This window comes from Aquarana catesbeiana, linkage group LG07, assembly GCF_042186555.1.
Source record: "Aquarana catesbeiana isolate 2022-GZ linkage group LG07, ASM4218655v1, whole genome shotgun sequence".
Taxonomy (NCBI): domain Eukaryota; kingdom Metazoa; phylum Chordata; class Amphibia; order Anura; family Ranidae; genus Aquarana; species Aquarana catesbeiana.
The window spans coordinates 287,480,760-287,501,254 of NC_133330.1; the positions used below are offsets into that span (position 1 = coordinate 287,480,760).

The 20,495-nt window shown below is 40.3% G+C and overlaps 1 protein-coding gene across 2 annotated transcripts; it reads right to left on the reverse strand.

Moving 5' to 3' along the window:
- Nucleotides 1-1,627: 1,627 nt before the first annotated feature.
- On the reverse strand, nucleotides 1,628-19,181 carry BSND (barttin CLCNK type accessory subunit beta). 2 transcript variants are annotated; one of them, XM_073593454.1, is made up of 4 exons: nucleotides 19,095-19,181; nucleotides 11,863-11,939; nucleotides 6,743-6,976; nucleotides 1,628-5,444 (listed from the first exon to the last, which is right to left on the reverse strand). In XM_073593454.1, the coding sequence occupies exons 1-4, from the start codon at nucleotides 19,137-19,139 to the stop codon at nucleotides 5,021-5,023; spliced, it is 780 nt and encodes a 259-aa protein (XP_073449555.1). In that variant the 5' UTR covers nucleotides 19,140-19,181; the 3' UTR covers nucleotides 1,628-5,020. The 2 variants fall into 2 exon arrangements, with proteins under 2 accessions (XP_073449555.1, XP_073449554.1); XM_073593453.1 differs by lacking the exon at nucleotides 19,095-19,181 and adding an exon at nucleotides 18,218-18,621.
- Between the last annotated feature and the right edge of the window lie 1,314 nt (nucleotides 19,182-20,495).

A 20,495-nucleotide genomic window follows, 5' to 3' on the forward strand; every position in this document is an offset into this window, starting at 1 on the left:
AGGTTTAATATCACTTTAAGGTACTCCCCTGCTCCTCCTCCAAGGCAGTTGATTGCCAGCATCTTCAGGGACTCTATGGGATGTAATTATAAAGATATTGCAGAGCTATTTGTCCTGTGAAACTGCATGTACTTTAGTTCTGTGTGAATATCCACAAAATTAAAGTTTACTGGGTTAGTTTCTCTCCAGGTCTAATGTTATTAATTCACACAAATTAGAGTGAAACTGGAAAATACTGCATTATGGCCAGAAGATGGGGCTGATGATTATAGGAAATACTTATTTACTATGCTTGTCAACCCAATCTAGTGACCACAGTGTGCTATTTTTCTGATTCACCCTATTCTGTAAAAATAAAAAACATTCAACCTGGAGATTAAATAGCCTAAAAAAACATTCATTTTTGCTCCTATGTGTAAACAAGATATTCACAGGATGGATAAATCTGCAATTTTTCATAAATACACCACTATGGGGGTTATTTACTAAAGGCAAATCCACTTTGCACTACAAGTGCAAAGTGCAATCTAATTGCACTGAAAGTGCACTTGAAAGTGCAGTCTCTGTAAGGCCTCTTTCACACGGATGATCCGTATGTCCGTTTTTCATCCATCCGTTTTCGGATGAAAAACGGACATACAGTCATCCCTATGGAGCGTCGGATGTCAGCGGTGACATGTCCGCTGACATCCGACCCCGCTCCGATCCGAAAAGTGTAACGGAGGAAAAACCTACTTTTCCCTCCGTTTTCGGATCGGATCGGATGACGACGGACACTACGGACCGTCATCATCCGATCCCCCCATAGGGGAGAGCGGCGCTCTGACAGGTCCGTCGCTGCACAGCGTGCAGCGATGCACCTGTCATCTTCCTGCTCAGCGGGGATCGGCGGAGCGATCCCCGCTGAGCCAGCGTGTGTTCACGGGGCGGATCATGACTGATCTGACCCGTGTGAAAGAGGCCTAAATCTGAGGGTAGATCTGAAATGAGGGGAAGCTCTGCTGATTTTATTATCCAATCATGTGCAAGCTAAAATGCTGCCTTTTTATTTTCCTTGCATGTCCCCCTCGGATCTACAGCGACTGCACTTCCAAGTGCACTTTCAGTGCACTTTGCACTTGTAGTTTGAATTTGTAGTGCAAAGTGGATTTGCCTTTCGTAAATAACCCCCATAGTGGTGTATTTATGAAAAATTGCAGATTTATCCATCCTGTGAGACCATGTGGCCAAGTGGAATTAAAAAAACAAAATTTATATAATAATATTCATATACAAAGCAATTTTGAAACAAATATTTCCATCAGATATATTTTACACTTGTCCTTATATATTTGCAATGCAAAGCATGTTATTGGATGTGCAATGCAAATATATAAAGACAAGTGTAAAATATATCTGATTGAAATGTTTTGTTTAAAATTGCTTTGTATATAAATATTATTACATACATTTTGTTTTTTTAATGTATGTATTTTTTTGTAGATAGTCTCTCATACAGTTCAAATTGATGCAAAAACTCCTGAAGAAGCCAAAAACTTTTGGCAAAACATGTTGAGATTGGTGCATCTATTGTAACATGGAATATGTAAACTATATTGTTGATCAGAACAAATGAGATTCTTGGTTTTAATTAATATTTTTAATTTGAAATTAAATAAAAAACGGTTACATTTTAACAATATTTGTGTATTAAACAGCACCTTTAAAATCCCCATTCTTTTGTACTAGATATTTACAATTTGGTATGTGGTGCTAGAGATATAAATCCTACTCCATCCAGGACTGATTATGACATAGAAAATTTTATATCAATAATAATGTGATTTGGCATTGCTGATGAGCCTTATGGATTAACATGAAGTGTGAATTGTAATGACAGTGCCACTTTTATATTTAGAAATAATATTTCCTTTATTTTCCTGCTGTAGCTTTAATGTTTCCACATTGGCAGCCTATTCTCCAGTCCCTTCACCTTCAACATCCCATCCAACCTAGCATGAAGGGCAGTGCCTGGTCAGTTCCATGTTTATTATGAACACAGGTTTAATGAGAGACTGTTTATAGATTATCTCAGATCAAAACACTCCCTATCAGAGCGGCTCCATGTGTTCCTCCCACAACAGAAGTTCATTCAACCACAGAGAACCACATAATACACATTAAATCCTGGTCTCATCATTAGCAGATAAAGCACGACTTTTGACATGTCCCAGCTGATAAGGGACTAGAAAATTATTATACCACACTAAGGTCCTTATGAATAAAACAGAATTCCCATAACCTACTTTCACACGTATAATTTATTCTTTCTTATCACAATGATGTTACTAAAGCGGCATGTTGTCTTAAACTGGCCATAAACTTTAGAATCTGATTGGGCAACCTCCTTTATAGTGCCCAAGCTCATACCAAGCTAATCTGAAGACCCAACTCTAGGCTGCTTTTAAAACCTAATTTAAAAAGAAAAATCAGCACAAGGGGCGGTACTTACATTTAATTAAAATTGTCCCTTGTTCTGGTGTTGGTTGTCCTAGTTCAACTCCAAAATCCTCTGCCCCACTGTTTAACCCAACAGTGATAATCTACAGTGCTACCGGGGACCTGGCACAGGCACTCGTCAAGAGCGCTGACTTTGCCCACCATTTCCAACTCCCTCCTCCATTCACAGAAGCTGTACCACAGCTTCCATGAATGAAAAGCAATGTATGAATGAAGGACCTTTCATTATAAATGTACTCATGCGGTGGGGTCTGCATGGGTAAATGCTTGTTTGGCCATTGAGGGAAGAAAGGAGTACAAATACTTACCTTATTCCACACTCCCCCAGGCCTAATCTTCTTTGTGCAATCAGTCCCCTAAAGCTGCTTATTCAACCAGTCACAGCTCTCCGATGTTATCATGCATTGTAGGGTAGGATGAAGGATGAAGAAGGCCTCCTACCATGGCTAGGCCCAGGACCTGGGGTTTTCTTTGCCTTCAGATCCACAGAAGACTGATATCTAAAGTAGACCTTAGGAAGCCGCACAAGAATTAGTCCAAATGACTGCACCCTACTTGGGACTCCCGAAGGGCTAAACAGGAATTGTGGTGATTAACTACAAATGTTTTGTAAATTTATTTTAACTGCTGTGCTGCTTATTGCTAAATAAAGATATGCAATTTCAAAATTACATAGTTACAAGCTTGCTTATAAATAATTTCTCCATTACAAACACAAAAACACAATCACATTAATGGAATGTAAGGGAAGAAGAGAGGGTTTTTCCATTAACTCCCTGGCGGATGCCAAATTTTTGAAGGTCTGCTATTTTCTACTTATTTAAAAACTTTAAACTGGCTTGGAACCCGAACTGTAGTGCTTTGACAGCCGGTACCCACCAAAAGATAATCTGGAAGCCTTGGTAGCTGCCCAAGGCCTGTTTTGCCTTGCCTTGCTTTGGAAGGATGAAATTCCATCACAGTATGTGGGCTTCACCCCCCCCCCCAACCGTGCACTCTTATATTTTAAGCTTGATGAAAGCTAGTGTTCCACAAAAAATGTGTGATTACATGCTGATGCTTATAATCTGAATATTTATAAAATATTCTGTGTGCCCCCAAGGCAAGGAACAGTCTCCCAGGAGGTTTTGGTGACACAACATATATTAAAATCACATTAATAAATTTAGCATATTAAGATCACATGGATGTGTATCGACTTGTGAAATGTCAGCATTACCATATAGGGCCATTCTGCATGTAAACGTTTAATTATTTGTTGAAACATTACTAAAATAATATTAGATTAATGTATGCAAACATTAGTCTTCTCAGGTTGACCACATGTTTTCTCCCATTTTCATGAAATCATATTTTGTTTTTGTTCATTTGTAAGTAGGTAAGTAGATTCCACTCATATTTATAAAGGTCCTTCAGTTCTGTGTTCTGGATTTTAAGGAAAACCCCACACAAAACAACCAACCAACCAACCAAAAAAAAAAAACAGTGTGGCGTCCCCCCCCCCCCCTAAATTCCATACCTCTACATGTACCCCTTAATCATTCACATGAAGGGGGCCGGTATCTAGGTGCCCCCTTATTGTTAATGCTCCCACAACCACCAGACTAGGGTTGTGGAGAAAAGACCCTTGCCCTCATCTACAGTACATGGGGACAAAGTGCTTGCAAGGTACCATGGTGGGGGCATGTTGGTGTGGTATTGTTCAAAAGGGGTCAGGAACAGCACTTTCATTCCTCCTTTGCTGGCCAGGCAGACTGCATGCACAGCTAAGTGTCTGGGGGGAGAACCTATGCTTCTTTTTTTTTCTTTTTTTTATTTGTGCACAGGGTTTCCTGTTAAAATCCAAGTCCCAAAAAGTCTTTTATAGAATTTGGAGGGACCCCATACCTTTTCTTTTTCCTTTGCAAGAAGTACCCCTTAAAATTCATATAGACCTAAATGGCCTTGTATGAATTATGGAGGGAACCCCATGTCATTTTCTTTTTTTTTTTTTTATTTAGCTATTCTAACTAGCCACTTTGTTTACATGGCACTCATTTATAATGAATTGCGATTTCTTTGACTAACCAATCAGATATTTAATTCAGCTATACATTGTTAAATTGGCCAAATGTATCTTAATGTGTCCTGTTTGTAGTAAACTACAATCTGATTATCTCGTGATAACTGGCAGTTGTTACGGAATAACAAAGTGGGGTGAGGTTTTTGTTTCCTTTATAGAGACTGGGCAGCAAAGTTTTTTTCTGCATTAACCATGTTTTGTAATGTCTAAAACTTTATAAAGTACAAATGTTCTTTTAACACTGGACTGTTCTGGTTCAGATTCTGACACAACTGGACAAAAAGATCCTGTGTTGTCATTATCAACCCTTTAGATGCCTTCTTTCATTTTTGTAACCTTTACTTTAAAAGAGACAGCTGGATTCTGACTTGATGCTATAGACAATACAGACTGTTCCCTCAGTTTAATACTCCATGTCGTGTTGTTTATCTCATCTCTGAATCAGAAATCATGCTAAAGCTAGTGTTCAAAATCAGAATCAAACCCCTTCATTAGATTTTCAGTTTGATCTTTCATTCCATAATAAAGGTCATCTGCTTCATGGTCTTGTGCAGCTCCCTGAGTAAGGGAGGCTTCCCTTGCTCCTTCTTCACCAGCGTTATCATCATTTTGGTTGGAAATAAGTAGGCCTGCTTGATCCATGTGTGGGTGGGTGGCTTCACAAAATGGTGCATCTATCATCACTATTCCATCACACGCAGGACCATCGATAAGATGAAATCCATCTCCACCGAGAGGACCTCCAAACTGCGCAGCGACATCATGCTTAGGCGGCTGCCAGTCCTCACAGCTATGAAGAGAGGATGCACTACTTCCCGTGCTTGTCTTATCCGATGTTGTCACTGTGGTCTCTTCTTTTAGACAGGCAAGAGGGGCAGACTGGCTGAACAAATGCAAAGCAAGACCTGGTTATTAAAGTCCATCTCTACTTGACATATAGATTTATTGTTATCGAATTTGATAACTAGGAGATCATGTTGTAAAATGATGCAAAACTTAGTTTTTCATGCTGTTATCCACATACCAGATTAGGATTTGCATGCCAGTACTAAAGTACTTCACTATATTGTACAGTTCTTTCTGATAATATTGCACCAGGAGAATGAAACTAAGTATCTGCTCCACTCAGGGCTGGATTTTTTTACTAGACCATGCAGACCAGGGCTTAGGGCACCATGACCATGATGGGCCATATACAGTAGCTGCCCAGGCCACTTTAAGGGTTGTGCTGGTCACTGCTACTTTTAGGCCTAGCCAGTCAGGCAATACTCCCATCCTACCCTTTCTCTGTTTCTACAGCTTACTGCCACTTGCCCACCTAGACCTCCCCTACAGCTCCAGTTATTCCTATTCCCAAACCCAGCATGCTGGGGAGTGGAGCACAAAATATGTTCTGTTTGAGCAATGGCATTGAAATGGAAAGAAAAGCATGGGGTGACAGGGCCAGGTGATCATGTCTCTCTAAACATGGTGCTGGTTATATCAGCATGGTACTGATTGTGTCTCTGCAGATTTCTGGTTGTGTCATATTATTCGGGCAATTGATTTTTTTTTATACAGTTAACAAATATTTAATTCACTGTGTCCATGATTGTTTGTTCATGTTTATGTGAAGCAGTTTTGTGTCTTGTGGGTGAACATGTTGGGGATAACAGTGTCCACAATAGTTGCTTAGGGTAGAAGGGGTGGCACAAAGTATGGAGGAAAAAGTATAAATCTGGCCCTGGCTCCACTACTTCTACTAGTTTTAATATAATGGTAACCAGTGTAAGAAAATACAATTCAAGATTTGTAGATTGAATAGGCTTTTATAATATTCATTATGGTTAGGGCCTCATTTATATGGGTGATATGGCTCATACAGCATGATTGAGTGCCTTGTCTATGTGAACGGAAGACACCAGGTGCTGCGTGGAGGTCGTCTATGGTTCTCTATGGGGTTGCAATGACTGTTTGAATTCCAGCTGCATAAACAAGGTGCTCGTTCACACTGTACAGGCCACATCTCCCACGTGAATAAGGCCTAATGGTAAATGTTCATATGGTTCTGGCTGCCATAGGGAATGCTGTAAATGGAATGCAGGATCTGTAAAACCTACAGACACATTCATCTATGTCTGTTTGCCAAATCTGAGCATTCTCCATTAAGCAGAGTGGAAAAACACACAAATTCTTACTCACCAATTGGCTTCTACGACTGCATGTTCTTCTTTACCAACTGAATTCCTGTGTACTTCCACCTTGGCCTGCAACTTTGGCTGTGAAATATCTACCAGCACAGGCTGTGGAAAAGGTATCGACTGGTTTCCATGAGGTTCGCCAAGTTCCTCCACCTTAATCTGAATCTGTTCATAAGAAGGCAAGGTGGCCTCATAGCGCTCCACCTCTTCCTTGCTTGTGTAAGCTGTGGTACACCTGTTCAAAAAGGATCATTTTAATCATTCATTAGAATGTTTTTATAATAAAAAAAACACACTGAATAAAACAAAATTAAAAGTCAAGTAATATAATAAGTACAAACACAAGGGATATCTTTAATTATTAATTAAATTTTAAATATTTAATATATAATTATGTTAGCTGTACCTGATTTTCACTTGAGAAAGTCAGATCCTCTTTGATTTACTCTGCAATTAAATTAGATCAACAGATCCCATCACCAGTCAACTCACCAAAATAAGTAATTTTTATGTTCTAGTGTCAAGCAGGATCCCCTTGTTTAGACAGATAGTGATCTAAGAGATGAAGGTGACCCAGGAGAGCCCAAAATGGTAAATGATGCTTCTTCAGGTATTATTACAATAAAGTCAGATTAAAGAACATTTTGGTGATGATCACTGTAACTGCAATCTTTAAACTGTCATGAGTGGCTTTCGTTCATGCCTCAAATATTTACTATTGTAATGCTGTGATTGCCCCACAGCTATCACATGGTACAGGGTGCTGTGGCCCAGGTATCATGTGATCACTGGTGACCAATCACAGATCACACACAGCGGTAAACAATAATGTTAAAAATAGATTCTATACATGACTCTTGTTTACTACGTGACATGTGATCGTTGCCAGGTCCATGTGTTTCGCTATGCAATTCACACAGTTCATGGCTGCTGGGAAGGGCCTTGGTACTCTTACCAACATTCTAATGCAAGCAGTGGGCTGGCTCTCGGGTGGAGTAATGCAAATATAAAAATGGCTTGATGGGTGGATATGAGTCTGGAGGAGTGGGCAATCCTAGGCAAGTTGAATATTCATGAAGACTACCATAGGTAATACCCAGATATGATGCTGAGCCTCCATGATTGAAAGAGCTAAAATCCAATGAATGAAAGGGGTGGGCCAGGGACAGTAAGGCTGGGGAGGGAAGGGTTAGATGATGATGTACATCCTCCAGCCAGGAAATGGGAAATGAGGCAGTCTCTATCTGACTGACACTGTAAGAAGTCCACTGAGTGCAGTGAAGTCAAAGTAAGTCATTTCAGTACAGGAGATGAAGCTGTTCAACTGTAAAAAGACTAAAGGTCTGGCTGGAGTTCAGCTTGACCAATACATCAGTAAGCCAAGAGTTCCACCAACATATACTGTCAAAAGTATTGGGACGCCTGCCTTTACACTCACATGAACTTTGATGGCATCCCAAGTTCGTAGGGTTCAATATTGAGTTGGCCCACCCTTTGCAGCTATAACAGCTTCAACTCTGGGAAGGTTTTCCACAAGGTTTAGGAGTGTATCTATGGGAACATTTGACCATTCTTCCAGAAGCGCATTTGTGAGGTCAGGCACTGATGTTGGACGAGAAGGCTTGGCTCGCAGTCTCCACTCCAATTCATCCCAAAGATGTTCTATTGGGTTGAGGTCAGTCAATTTCCTCCACCCCAAACTCGTTCATCCATGTCTTTATGGACCTTGCTTTGTGCATTGGTGCACAGTCATGTTGGAGCAGGAAGGGGCCACCCACAAACTGTTCCCACAGCCCGATAACCTGATAAAACACATTTGCGATGAATTAGAGCGGAGATTGCGAGCCTGGTCTTCTCGTCCACATCAGTGCCTGATTTCATAAATGCTTTTCTGGAAAAATGGTCAAACATTCCCATAGACACACTCTTAAACCTTGTGGACAGCCTTCCCAGAATAAAATTAAAAGGTTATTCCCACGCTAACAGGTATAAAATCTAATGGACAATACTAGGAAAAGCTGCATACACCGAATCAGGTGCAGACCCAACCTTAAAGGAACATCAATATATTAATAGGTGGTGCTGCGCTAATCCTGGACACCCTTACTGAATAACTTAGGGTGGTATTAAATACATAAAGAGTAGTGTAAGTAATGAAAAAGTATGGGCACCAGCCATAAAATAATCTCACTCATAAAATAATAATTCTAAGTGCTAAAAACAAATAAATGTGGTATAAATAATCACTAAAAATATCTCATCATAAATAGTACCACTACATTAAAAATCAATCCGTATCTGTAATTGTGTGCATAAACAGGTAAGCAATAGTGTAAACAATCTTCAAATAATGGTAAAGTGTATCATAAAATCTACGTGACTCAAAATATATAGCGAGCAGATAACACATCAAGTGACATAGTGCAATGGTGAAAAAATAAAAAATGAATAATAAATAAGTGCAATAACCAGGGATTGTCAGAATCTATGACATGCAATCTTAATAAATAATGTGACTTAAATATTTTGGCATGCACCAAGTGTGACAGTAAGGGGAAGTCCTTTTTCAAATAATTTTAAAAGATGGCAATAGCGTCCTAGCATGCAACAGCCGCTCTGCGGTGCTTGAAATAAATCACACGGTGCTCATCTTCGTGTTTAAACACTCATGTGTTTAAGAGATGGCCCCTTACCTTAAGGCAATAGGGCAAACGCATATAACCAAGGGTCTTTGAAGGGGTCCTCCTTAAGGCAATAGGGCAAGCGCATATGACCAAGGATCTTTGAGGGGGTCTTCCTAAAGATGTAGAAAACTATCCTCACGGTCCTAGTTTCAGGGGGTAATTCCCTCGGTTGTATAGGGGGATATAAAAAACACGGGGAGCCCCAATAGTGTAATACCGTTTCAACCAGCGACTTTATTAAGTAAAACAAGGGTACTCACATATAAAACAAAAACAGTGTTCCTATCTCCGACGAGCGGCGAGCTCGTATATCTATCACAGCATGTAGAGCCTGTCCCGTCCCTACGCGTGACGTCACACCGCACGCGACTTCCCCTGATGAAGTCACGTGCGGATTTGACTGTAAAACTCTTAAATGGAAACTTTTAATAATTACCTTTCTATACCCAATTTGACCAGAACTGGAAACTGCCATCAACTGACCTTATGGAACAGATTATGGTAGTTTGAGGGCCAAACATGTCACTGTGGCGAGCACAGGTTTACTTTAAAGTCCAGCTCATGGAAACTTGAAAAGTTCCTCCTTGCATAGGGTTGAACCAACACGGCAAGAGTTAACTGCTCTAGGGAGCATAGAAAAGAGGAATTGCTTACCAGCTACTCCACTAGATGGTTCCCCTCAATGTCTTCTCCCCCATGCTCCACCTTTCTAAAGTCCTGACATCAAAACCAATACAGGGTCTATAGCCCGCCACTGGACGTGAAGACGCTGAGGGACAGTCCACTGCCAGACCATGAAGGATTGCAGCTTGCTGGAGGGGCAGAGGACCTAGTAAGTAAAATGTTTTTACTCTCGGCGAGACCTAAACTAGTTGTTAAAGTGGCTGTACACCCTGTACAACCACTGTTACCTACAGGGAAGCCTATATTATGGCTTCCCTGTAGGTGCTTGAAATATCTCCTAAACCGTGGATATTTACGAAACACTTGAGCACCGATGACTACGGCGCATGCGCAGATGTCATCAGCGCCTGCGCACTTTAGAAAGGGCACATCGTGCCGTTCCTAATAGGGGTCATGCCGTGACTGGCTGCTCCCGCGCACATGTGCGCGGGAGTGACGTCACGCGACTCCGGCCAGTCACAGAGCTGGAGTTTTCGGCCCTGGAAGAAAGAGGGGCGAAGATGGATGCTCCCTGCTAGTGGGGACAACGGTGACATCGCGGGTTTCGGTTTCAGGTAAGTGACACATAATGGGCTACTATGCGATGCATAGTAGCCCAATATGCTTTACCTTTGCAGGGAAATAAAGAGGAAGTAAAACCCACCAGGGTTTACTTCCTCTTTAATCCTTGCAGTGCGGGTGTAGCTCCACTGCAAGTGGAACTATTCAGATTACCCAGAGTTGGCTTTACATGTACAAGTGTACAGTCATTGAAATCTGCTTTGGATAAACACAAGTCTGTTTAGAGGAGTAAAAATTCATGGACAGGCTAGATGAGCCAGGTAGGTATCTGCTATCATCAATCTGTGTTTCTATATATGCAAGACCTTTCCACTACCTTATGCCTGGTCATAAATGTCCTTATTTTTGTTCATGTTTAATATGATGTACTTGTAGATAAACCTAGCATACTTTTCATTTTACAGATCCCAGTAATGTTTAACCTTGGATTAAAATGTGATGAGTGATGAATTGTAATATTCTATACTAACTGAGTAATTAGGTGACACAGAGCACAATAACAATGTGAAAAGTGCAGTAACCAATAGCAGCCGAATTTCAGCAGTCAGAACAAGTAAGAAAAAGCTAGGTGGTTGCTATGCATATTTCATTTTATCCCAAACCTTAAAGCGGTATTAAACCCAAAAGTAAACATTTATTATATTGCAGTTTACCAATTCTTAGATGTGATGGCTGCATTAGTCTTCATTTTTAGGCTTTTTTCTTTGTTCTTTGTTTTTCAAAAGAACAAGCCCTTTTCCAGATGTCCAGATGTATCAGTTTACAGGGATGGGACAAGCCATTTAACAGTTCCAGGGGTGCTTACAATGACCAGCGCTTATTTATTTATGTAAAACCTTTATCCCAAAATGAAAAAAAAAAAAAGTTTACTGTAACTGATTATAAAGTGTTAGCTAGAGTTTGGTTTCAATGCATTAGTGTATTTAAATCTGCTAGAACATCTGACAGTAACCCCCCTCCCTGACTGGCAATGCTGCTAGCCACTGTGTCTCCTGTGCTCCTCCATCCAGAGTGGTAGCACTCTAATACAAAAGGTGTGTTACTAGCCAGATCAACTGGTGAAAACAGGGAAAAAAGCAAAAAACTAATGCAGCCATCACATGCAATGATTGGTAAGCTGCAATATATTACATTTTAGGTTTAATACCACTTTAAATAATAAAGTAAAAGCAATGAAATTAATTAGACATACCACTGCTTGGTTGGAGTTAAAAGATCGGACTTCTCTGCTAAAGGTACAGCTTCCATATCCACAGGAGTAAAGGTGATCTGTAAGAACGCAAAATATAATACAAGTGTATATATGTATACTGTATATCTGTTGATTTCTATCTGAGTCTCAGTAATTCTATGGACACCAAGGGGGTTATTTACTAAAGGAATATCCACTTTGCAATGCAAGTGCACTTGAAAGTAAAGTCGCTGTAGATCCGAGGGGGACATGCAAGCAAAATAAAAAACAGCATTTTAGCTTGCACATGATTGGATGATAAAATCAGCAGAGCTTCCCCTCATTTCAGATCTACCCCTAATGCTGGCCATACACTATACGAAAAATCGGCCGAAAAATCGTTCGTATGGACACTTCGTTCGTTTTTCGGCAAGTTAGTGGGTACAAATCGATAATCGTTTGTGACGTTTTTGTGGAAAAAAAACGAACGGCATGTTTGGAAAATTTCTGCCGAACGTACGATAAATTGCAAGGTTAATGTGTTTCCCGTCCGAACTGCCTGCACTAGGTATATGTAAAAAAACAAACACAAAATTATTTATTCATGTCCACTGAACAGATTATCGGACATTATATGATGGCACGATCGTTTGCGGTCACGGTCGAACGTTCGTTTTTCGAAAATGGGTTCGGCCGATTTTCTGTATAGTGTATGGCCAGCATTAGATTTAGAGCGACTGCACTTGCAGTGCAAAGTGGATTTGCCTTTCGTAAATAATCCCCCATATCCGATATGCTTGAAAGCCTTTTCTCGTAGAATGTTCATAGAATGTTCATAGAATGTTCTTCAACCCTCCCAAAAGGCATGGCTTGGGATTGGCATGTAGAATGTGATGTCATATGTGCATAGACATAATACAAGTACAAATGCAAAAATCTGCCAGACCAGAAGTATTCTTTGCATATTATACAGCAAGTCTAATAAAATTATACACTACATTATATTTACAACCGATGTGTTTGATTAAAGCGGAACTAAAGACACAAATCCTTGCCTATGCTCCAGCGGTCCGATGCCTACAAGATTCCTTGCTGGTGTTGGCATCTTCTCCCTGGCTTATTCCAGGTGCCAGTTCTCAGTAATGTTGATTGCAAGAGAGTCATTCATATCGGCATGCTGGTACTGTGCCGGGAAATGTAAACAGAGCTGCGCATGCATTCTGGGGAGAATTGCGAACAGGCAGGTAGGTATATTTTATTGCAGAATAGATTTACTGCATGCCTCTGCAATAAATAGCCTGCCTGTTCGCAATATTGAATTTTTTTTGCATTCGGTTCAAATTTAAAGCCCAACTTGGAGAAATCTGGAAATTCTCTATTTCTGCAGGGCGGCTCGTGTAGATTTGGGATAAAGTAAAAGCACTATTACTTTTCGATCCTCTGCTTCTCCAGCAGACGGTGCCACCTCCCACCCTGACAGTGGACTGTCCTTCGGCATCCTCACATCCAGTTCAGGGCCATGGACACTGCATCCGTCTTGATGATGTCAGGACCTAGACAGCTTGGGGGAGAACACACTGGGGGACCAATCTAGCACCTCGGAGGAGTGGAGGATGGGGTAAGTAAATCTAATCTAGACTAGTGGGGCTGTACCAGCACTGCAAGGATTAACTGTTCATTTAGGATTTTCACATTTTCTGAAGTTGGGCTTTTAAGCCCAACTCCAAACAACTAAAAATGTATCCCTTGGAATGGGACTGTGTTTTGTCTAATGAGAGACTAAACAGTCTTACTTACCTGATTGTCCGCTCCCTCCCATGATGGCGCTACCTTATGCTCCGGTGGTGGACTGTCCTTCAACATCATCACTTCCAATGCAGGACTATTGACCCCGCTTTGATCTTGATGACATCAGGACCCTAGACATTCGGACCATGGGGGAGAAGAGGCTGTGAGGACCAGTCTGACAGCAGAGAGGATTGGTAAGTGAATCTTTTTTTTTTTTTTTCCCCTAGACCAAAACAAGTATTTACCCAGCACTGCAAGGGATAATTTCTTAGTTGCCTAGAGATGGGCTTTAAAGTAACTCAAACAGCTGCTTATAATGAGATTATAATAAACCTGTCACAAATCTGGGCAACTCATACTATGCACATAAAGAATAAATACGCAAGCAGAGAAGAAGACCTCGCAGCTTATCAACCTTCAGGATGTAAGCAGGTTGAAATTATGGTTAGTGAGATAGCTGCTGCCCCAATTAAGCTGGTTTCCCACACTTTTTGCAGAGCTCTGTCTCTCTCCCTGTACTGATAATAAAAGGGAGGAAGGCTCTGTCCAGTCTCAGTCTGCATGGGAAGGAAAGACACAGACAAGCCACAACATGAAATCTCCAGCTGCTTGCAAAGAACAGAGAAGGGGGATTGCTGGGACCTGCAGTCCTCCCTGAATACACCAGTTCTGGAGATCTGCTATTGTAGACTCAACTTTGTATGGACTCTAGCCTGTACAGGTACACCGGGGCAGCCACAAGCCTGACTTAGGGATTTGTTTTGAAACTGTTATGCTGAGAGATTCCTGTAAATCTTTTGAAATTTGTCCTTGCCTGGTCTGAAGTTACTCAAGGGGTGTAATCCAAATAACCGGCACATATAGTCCACAGATCGGGTCACTAAGCACATTGGCGTATGAAGATAACGATACAAGAGTTAATAGAGTGTGAAGATACAAGTGGTTACCAAGGGTATCAAAGGTTTCTCTAGCAGCCTGTCATAAGCATGTACATGTGCCAGGTGGAATAGCCTCTTGCAGGAGGTATTGCTTTCAGCACTGTCTCCCATTGCAACGGCAGTAGAACAGCACCGCAGAGGTCCTTGACTTGTGCACAGGTACAGAAGAATTTAACTAAGTGCATGCATGGAGTCCAGTTTATTTGTTCAAGTGTACACGAGTAAAGGTACTCCATGTGCAGGCGAGTGACCCAGTCTACGGTGCCCAGCGTACTGTAGCCACCTACAAGGAGAGTAAAGTGAAGCCAAGTCTAGAATAGCAAAATCTATCATTAAAATAACTTCTGTGGAATCTGCTATAAAGTTCTAATGCGCTAGTATGGGGTCCCCGATATATTCCAAGTTTACCCAGCATACAGTGACAAGTGCTTCCGAGGATGTGGACACAGTGGAGATATTTTCCACATGTGGTGGTTTTGCCCCAAACTAATCTGTCTCTGTTTCAGAGTCTTTTGGACTACTACATACATTTATTCACATACATGTAGTTATCCCAAAGAATCCATGAAAAGCCTGACTCCAATAATCGAGTGAACAAAAATGACAAAGCTTCTTTTTTTTTTTAGCAGTGAAACAAACTTTATCGAAAGCAAAGTGCACATTCAGGGAGTAAACAGTGCAGTACTCTTCTTACTAGCACTGGAAAAACTTTCCATTATCCTAAATGACTTTCAAACCAGATATCTGAAAATCTGGAATCCAAAAAGCTCTACTTGTACCTAACCAATCAAGCCTGGTCTCCTGCAGTTAAAGAGACCTGTAACCTTCCCATAAGATTACATGTGCAGTTGATGTATTTTTATCTTTTATTTACTTGCCACCATTGTGTAGACTTCCAAAAGCTCTGAGACTGCTGATGGCCACCACCATGGAGGGAAAGGAACGACTTTACTTTACACTATGGAAGCAACAAGTCGGGATTTAAATGTAAGGGGCATCAGACAACCATTTATTTCAGAGTTTTTAAGACATATGTTTGGCCTTTAGGAGAGAAATATTAGACCAATTAAATTTCACTGGATTTGATAAATGTTGCTGTAAATTTGTGATTGTGTACCAAAGAAAAAACGGTGGGATTGAGGGCGGGTGTCTGAAATAGTATGAAATATAAATAAATGCTTGGTTCTTATTAGAGATAAGTACATTTTTCTTGAAGTTTTAATTTTCCTAAACTTTCTGTACAAATCAGGAGATTTGACCAAATTTCACTATTTTGGTGAAATGCCTTGGAGTCAACAGACAGGGAAAATGAATGTGGTTTCTGGACGTTTTTAAGGGAGCAATGGGCTGTAAACTGCCCCGGAGGGATACAGAAACCCCTTTCAACTACTCTTGACCTTATGCCAAAACATATTGTCCATCATTAGCTTTTTTTTTCAATAAAAAAAAACAGTGCAACAGTACACACTTAAAGATTAAATTCACATTAAAAAACTAGACACGATGGGCAATATCTGAAATCAAGTAAACTTCCCAAAATGTACCAAAAGGCACTCTCAAAATAAAGGAAAAAAAAAAGAACAGATTTTTTTATTATAATTTTTTTCAAGCAAATGTCACCTAAGAAGCTGAATGAAGAAAATAATTTTCTGCTTCAAATACAATTAGCCAATGACAAAATCAGCAAATTTATGGCTAAACCAATTTTATCGAAATAACTGCATTCATCCCTAGAGCTGATGGAGAGCGTTTGAATGTTTAACATGGGGTGGATGTGTGGTCTGGAGGCATAATATAAATAGATTTTTTCTTTCTTTATGTACCCCAATTTAGATCTTATTTCGGATCTTTACATATGTTACTATTCTATACAGTCTCTAAGACACATAATCTTTTTCTTTCAGTAAGACTAATTTGTAATATGTATAAAAACTGTTAATCGCATTGTCTATATATATATATCCCATGCTTTGATACTTGTCTTAATTTGTATCTTATTTATACAAACTTCAATAAAAAATATTGAACCAGAATGTTTAACATGAAATGTGTTCAAAACAATAAGAGTCCAGCATGTTGGAAAAAAAATTCCAAGGAAAATGATGATAAACATGAAGGGGTAAAACTGACTTTAATTTGTCCAAAAAATGACAAAAAAAGCTGCATTTGAAAGAAATACAATTCTAAAACCAGGCCATACATGAATTGAATTATGGACAATTTCTGTGAATCGGATGAAAAAAGTTTGAGGAAATGGGCTGAAAAAAGTCAGTCGAACAGTTGAACAGCCAATCAGCTACAATAACTGTTCGAGTATTCTGACAGCTGCAGGTACCAAATACAATACCCAGCAACCAGGGTTTCGTTTATCCATGCTGTTTAGCATGGATGGGGGAGTCTATAGATTTCTTTGCATATATAGCCAGCTTAACAGTCTAGTTACACTTCAGTATGATATTTATGCTTCATCTGCAGCCCAAGGAACAGAAAAAAATGTACGTTATAAAAATGTACATTTATATAACTTCCTACAGAAGAATTTCTATCTATGTATGATTATGGGTACTTCAGTTTTACATCACCCTTAGGGGCAAATCATTAGAACTTTCCCTCTACATCCCACCACTGATGGTATGGTTGGCGTTGGACTAAACTGTGTTTTATTGCTTGGCACAATTGAGTTGATTTACTAAAAAAGTGGCGGCAGTTAGCAGGGTGAATATTCACGCTGTGCAGTGTATGGTCATGAAGTTTACTAAATTAGGTAAAGCTATGTTCACTTCAATTGCTTAATCATTTGCAATCCAAATAAAAAACAGAGATTGGATGATTGGGGTGAACAAAGGTTTACATTATTCATTAAGCAAAGTGAACAGCCTTCCTTTAGTAAATCAATCCCAATACTTCTTTACATATAACAAAAACTACAACATTGACCCAAATTTTAAAATATTCAGTATGATTTGCTGATCCTGTGAAAATTATCTCTTAGCTGCATTGGTAAGGGCAATGCTATAATGCAACCATTCTCAACCAGTGTCCATTGAACCCTAGTGTTCCTCCAGCAATTGTTGGGCCGGGTTCCTCCTGCAAATTGATGGGGGGTTTCTTGAGCTGTGGTTGACGTCTCATCTAATGGTGCCTACAGAGTTCTGGGGCCAATGCCACCTGTTAGAGCCATCTGCCTGACACCAATGATCTTTTTACCTGTCTGTAAGGGGGGGCATTCTGACCATTGATCAATGACCATCAATGTAAAGGGCATTTTCCTACTGACCTCTGATGAACTGGTTTTAGTAAGGGTTCCTACTAGAGACCCGAAAACTCTTTTAGGAGTTCCTCCAGGGATAAAAAAAAGTTGAGAAAGGCTGCTATAATGTGAGAAGTTTCTTTAATGTTTGACCAAAAAACAGACTATATTGCTAAGAATTCTTCATTATACCCCAACATGCACTTTAAAATGCTCATTTTTTATTATTTAGAAAACATGGTATGGCTCCAAATCCTAATCTGTACGTAAATGTGTGCAAAAAATAATATAAAATTATATATATATATATATATATATATATATATATATATATATATATATATATATATATATATATAAAAAACAGACAATTTTTCAAGCTCAGTAAAAAGTCTCCTACCTTAGGGTAGCACTGACAGATGCTCCATGTGATTCCAATAAATATCAGTAAGACCCCTACACTGCAGAAAGTGATGTATATGTTAGGCTTATCCGCACTCATAATGAACATGCCAATCATGATCATGAAAAATCCCAGTACAATGAGCCCATAGCGAAAAGTTTTATCCTCTGCCATGTCCGTCACATTAAAGGAAAAAGTTATCCAGGTATGAAAGAGGGTCTCTTTACTCAGACAGGCTTCAGGTGAAAGCTCCTGTCACTCTGACAGTCCGCACACAGCCAATACCTCTCCCTACCTGGCTTAGCCCAGTCCTGCCCAAAGTTGATCAAGCCAGTTCTAAAAGGAGTGAAATGAATGCAAATGGTTTGCTGAGATTTCCACTCCAGTGATGCCGGACTGAACACCTCAGTGATTACCTTCCCTGGAGGTATAAATAACCTGGAATATCCACACCTTTACCTGTTGTGTTTATGAAAGAAACATTTGGAGGAGGTATGTGCTGCAATGCATGATTATTGCACGTACACTTTACAATGCTTTACTATCAGGAGTGCTTGGAATTTTTCATCCGCTATAAAAACATATCATGGTAATTGTGTATACATGTATACCTAATAAAAAATCTAACATTCTGTTGTAAAAAATGTGTTTATCCTTTACGTAGATCGGGTACCTGTCACACCTACTGTACAGAATAGAACATATATTGCGTGATCTTGATCAATATTTATGAAATTAGTACAAATTAAAATACTGTCTGCGATGCTTAAAGCAGAGCTCCAGCCAAAAATAACAACTCATAAAAGTTGTTATTTTTATCGAAAAGCCCATTAAAAGATAAAATAGCAAAACTAGCATTTGCTGCAATATTCACCTTCATTGCAGAGCTAAATATCCTCAGTCTGATGGCCAGCATCATTCAGTCCACTTCCTCTGATCCCAAGTCATCCTGGACTCGCCCCAGCCTGTGACTGGACAGTGGGAGGAAAAGTTTTCTCCTCCTATCAGCATACTCTCTGTCAACACATGAACTGATTGGCTCCTTGTGCTGTTTCCTTCTCTCACAGTCCATCCCTGCAGTACAGGGACTGCAAGAGACTGCTACCAGATCCAATTCAGGAACATACACTGTTTGCATTTACAAAATACATTTACTTACCTGATAGCAAAGTTTTGAAAATCTGACTGCGGCCCATGCACAGTACAGTGTACAGTTCAGTGTGCATGCACAGGAGATGGACCATTAGTGCCTAGTTTTAGATGGATTAGGGATAGAATGTTTTTGATCAGGGTCGCTGATAAGGGGGTACCACCAGTCTTCCTGTACAGGGTCCAGGCCTGTTTAACAGGGCGGCAGGGTGGCTGAAAGCAGAAGGAAAGTAAACCTGTACAGGAGAGTGATTGCTGCAATGAACGGCATTTACAAGAACAAGTCTCCTGTAGTCCACGCCTTGCAGCAGCTGAAAGCTGGCTTCTCCTCATTTCCCTCCCCACAGTTTTCAGTTGCTGCAGGGGGGAACTACAAGGGGGGAACTACAAGGGTACACAGTTACTGCAAATGCTGCCACCATTGCACCAAAAACCCTCCTGTACAGGTTCCCCTTCCTTCTGCTAACCGCCCCCCCCCCCCTAGTCCTCCCTTTCCCCCGAAGCACTGCCGGCTTCCCCCCCCTGTCTCGGGTGCTGCGGAGCACAGGGGATTGGTGGCAGGATGGAGAGCATGGTGGGGCAGGTAAATATGTTATATTTACCAGGCCTTCCTTTTTTGAATGAATACAGTTAGGCATCAGTACCAATTACTGTATTCACTCATAACTGAAGCTTAGTAAACTATGCTACGCAGAACACTTCATGTTCATTCATTCAGTGTAGCTGAGGCTGCAGAGCTAGAGATTGAGGACAGTGTCCTCAATCACTTTCTCTGTCTCAAAAGTGAGACATCAGGGGTCTGTTTAGCCCAAACCCCAACAGGGCTGTTAAAAAAATAAATAAAATAAAATTGTAAAAAAAATAATTAAAAAATAAATTAGTAAAAAATTTATAAAAAGTACATAATTAAGGGATGATTCACACAGCTTCTCTGGCCCATACAGTTTGAATAAGCAGTGGGTTTTGTGGCTAGAGCCACCTTTTACTCTGTGTTCAAACACAGCCGAGGGTTTTAATTTCACAGGTGTGCTGGTGCAAGTGAGTGGCCCTGAATGCACACTGCCTGTGTTTGGGGCCATAGATCTGCACCCACACACTTGTCAAATTAGGTCCTACAACTGTGTTT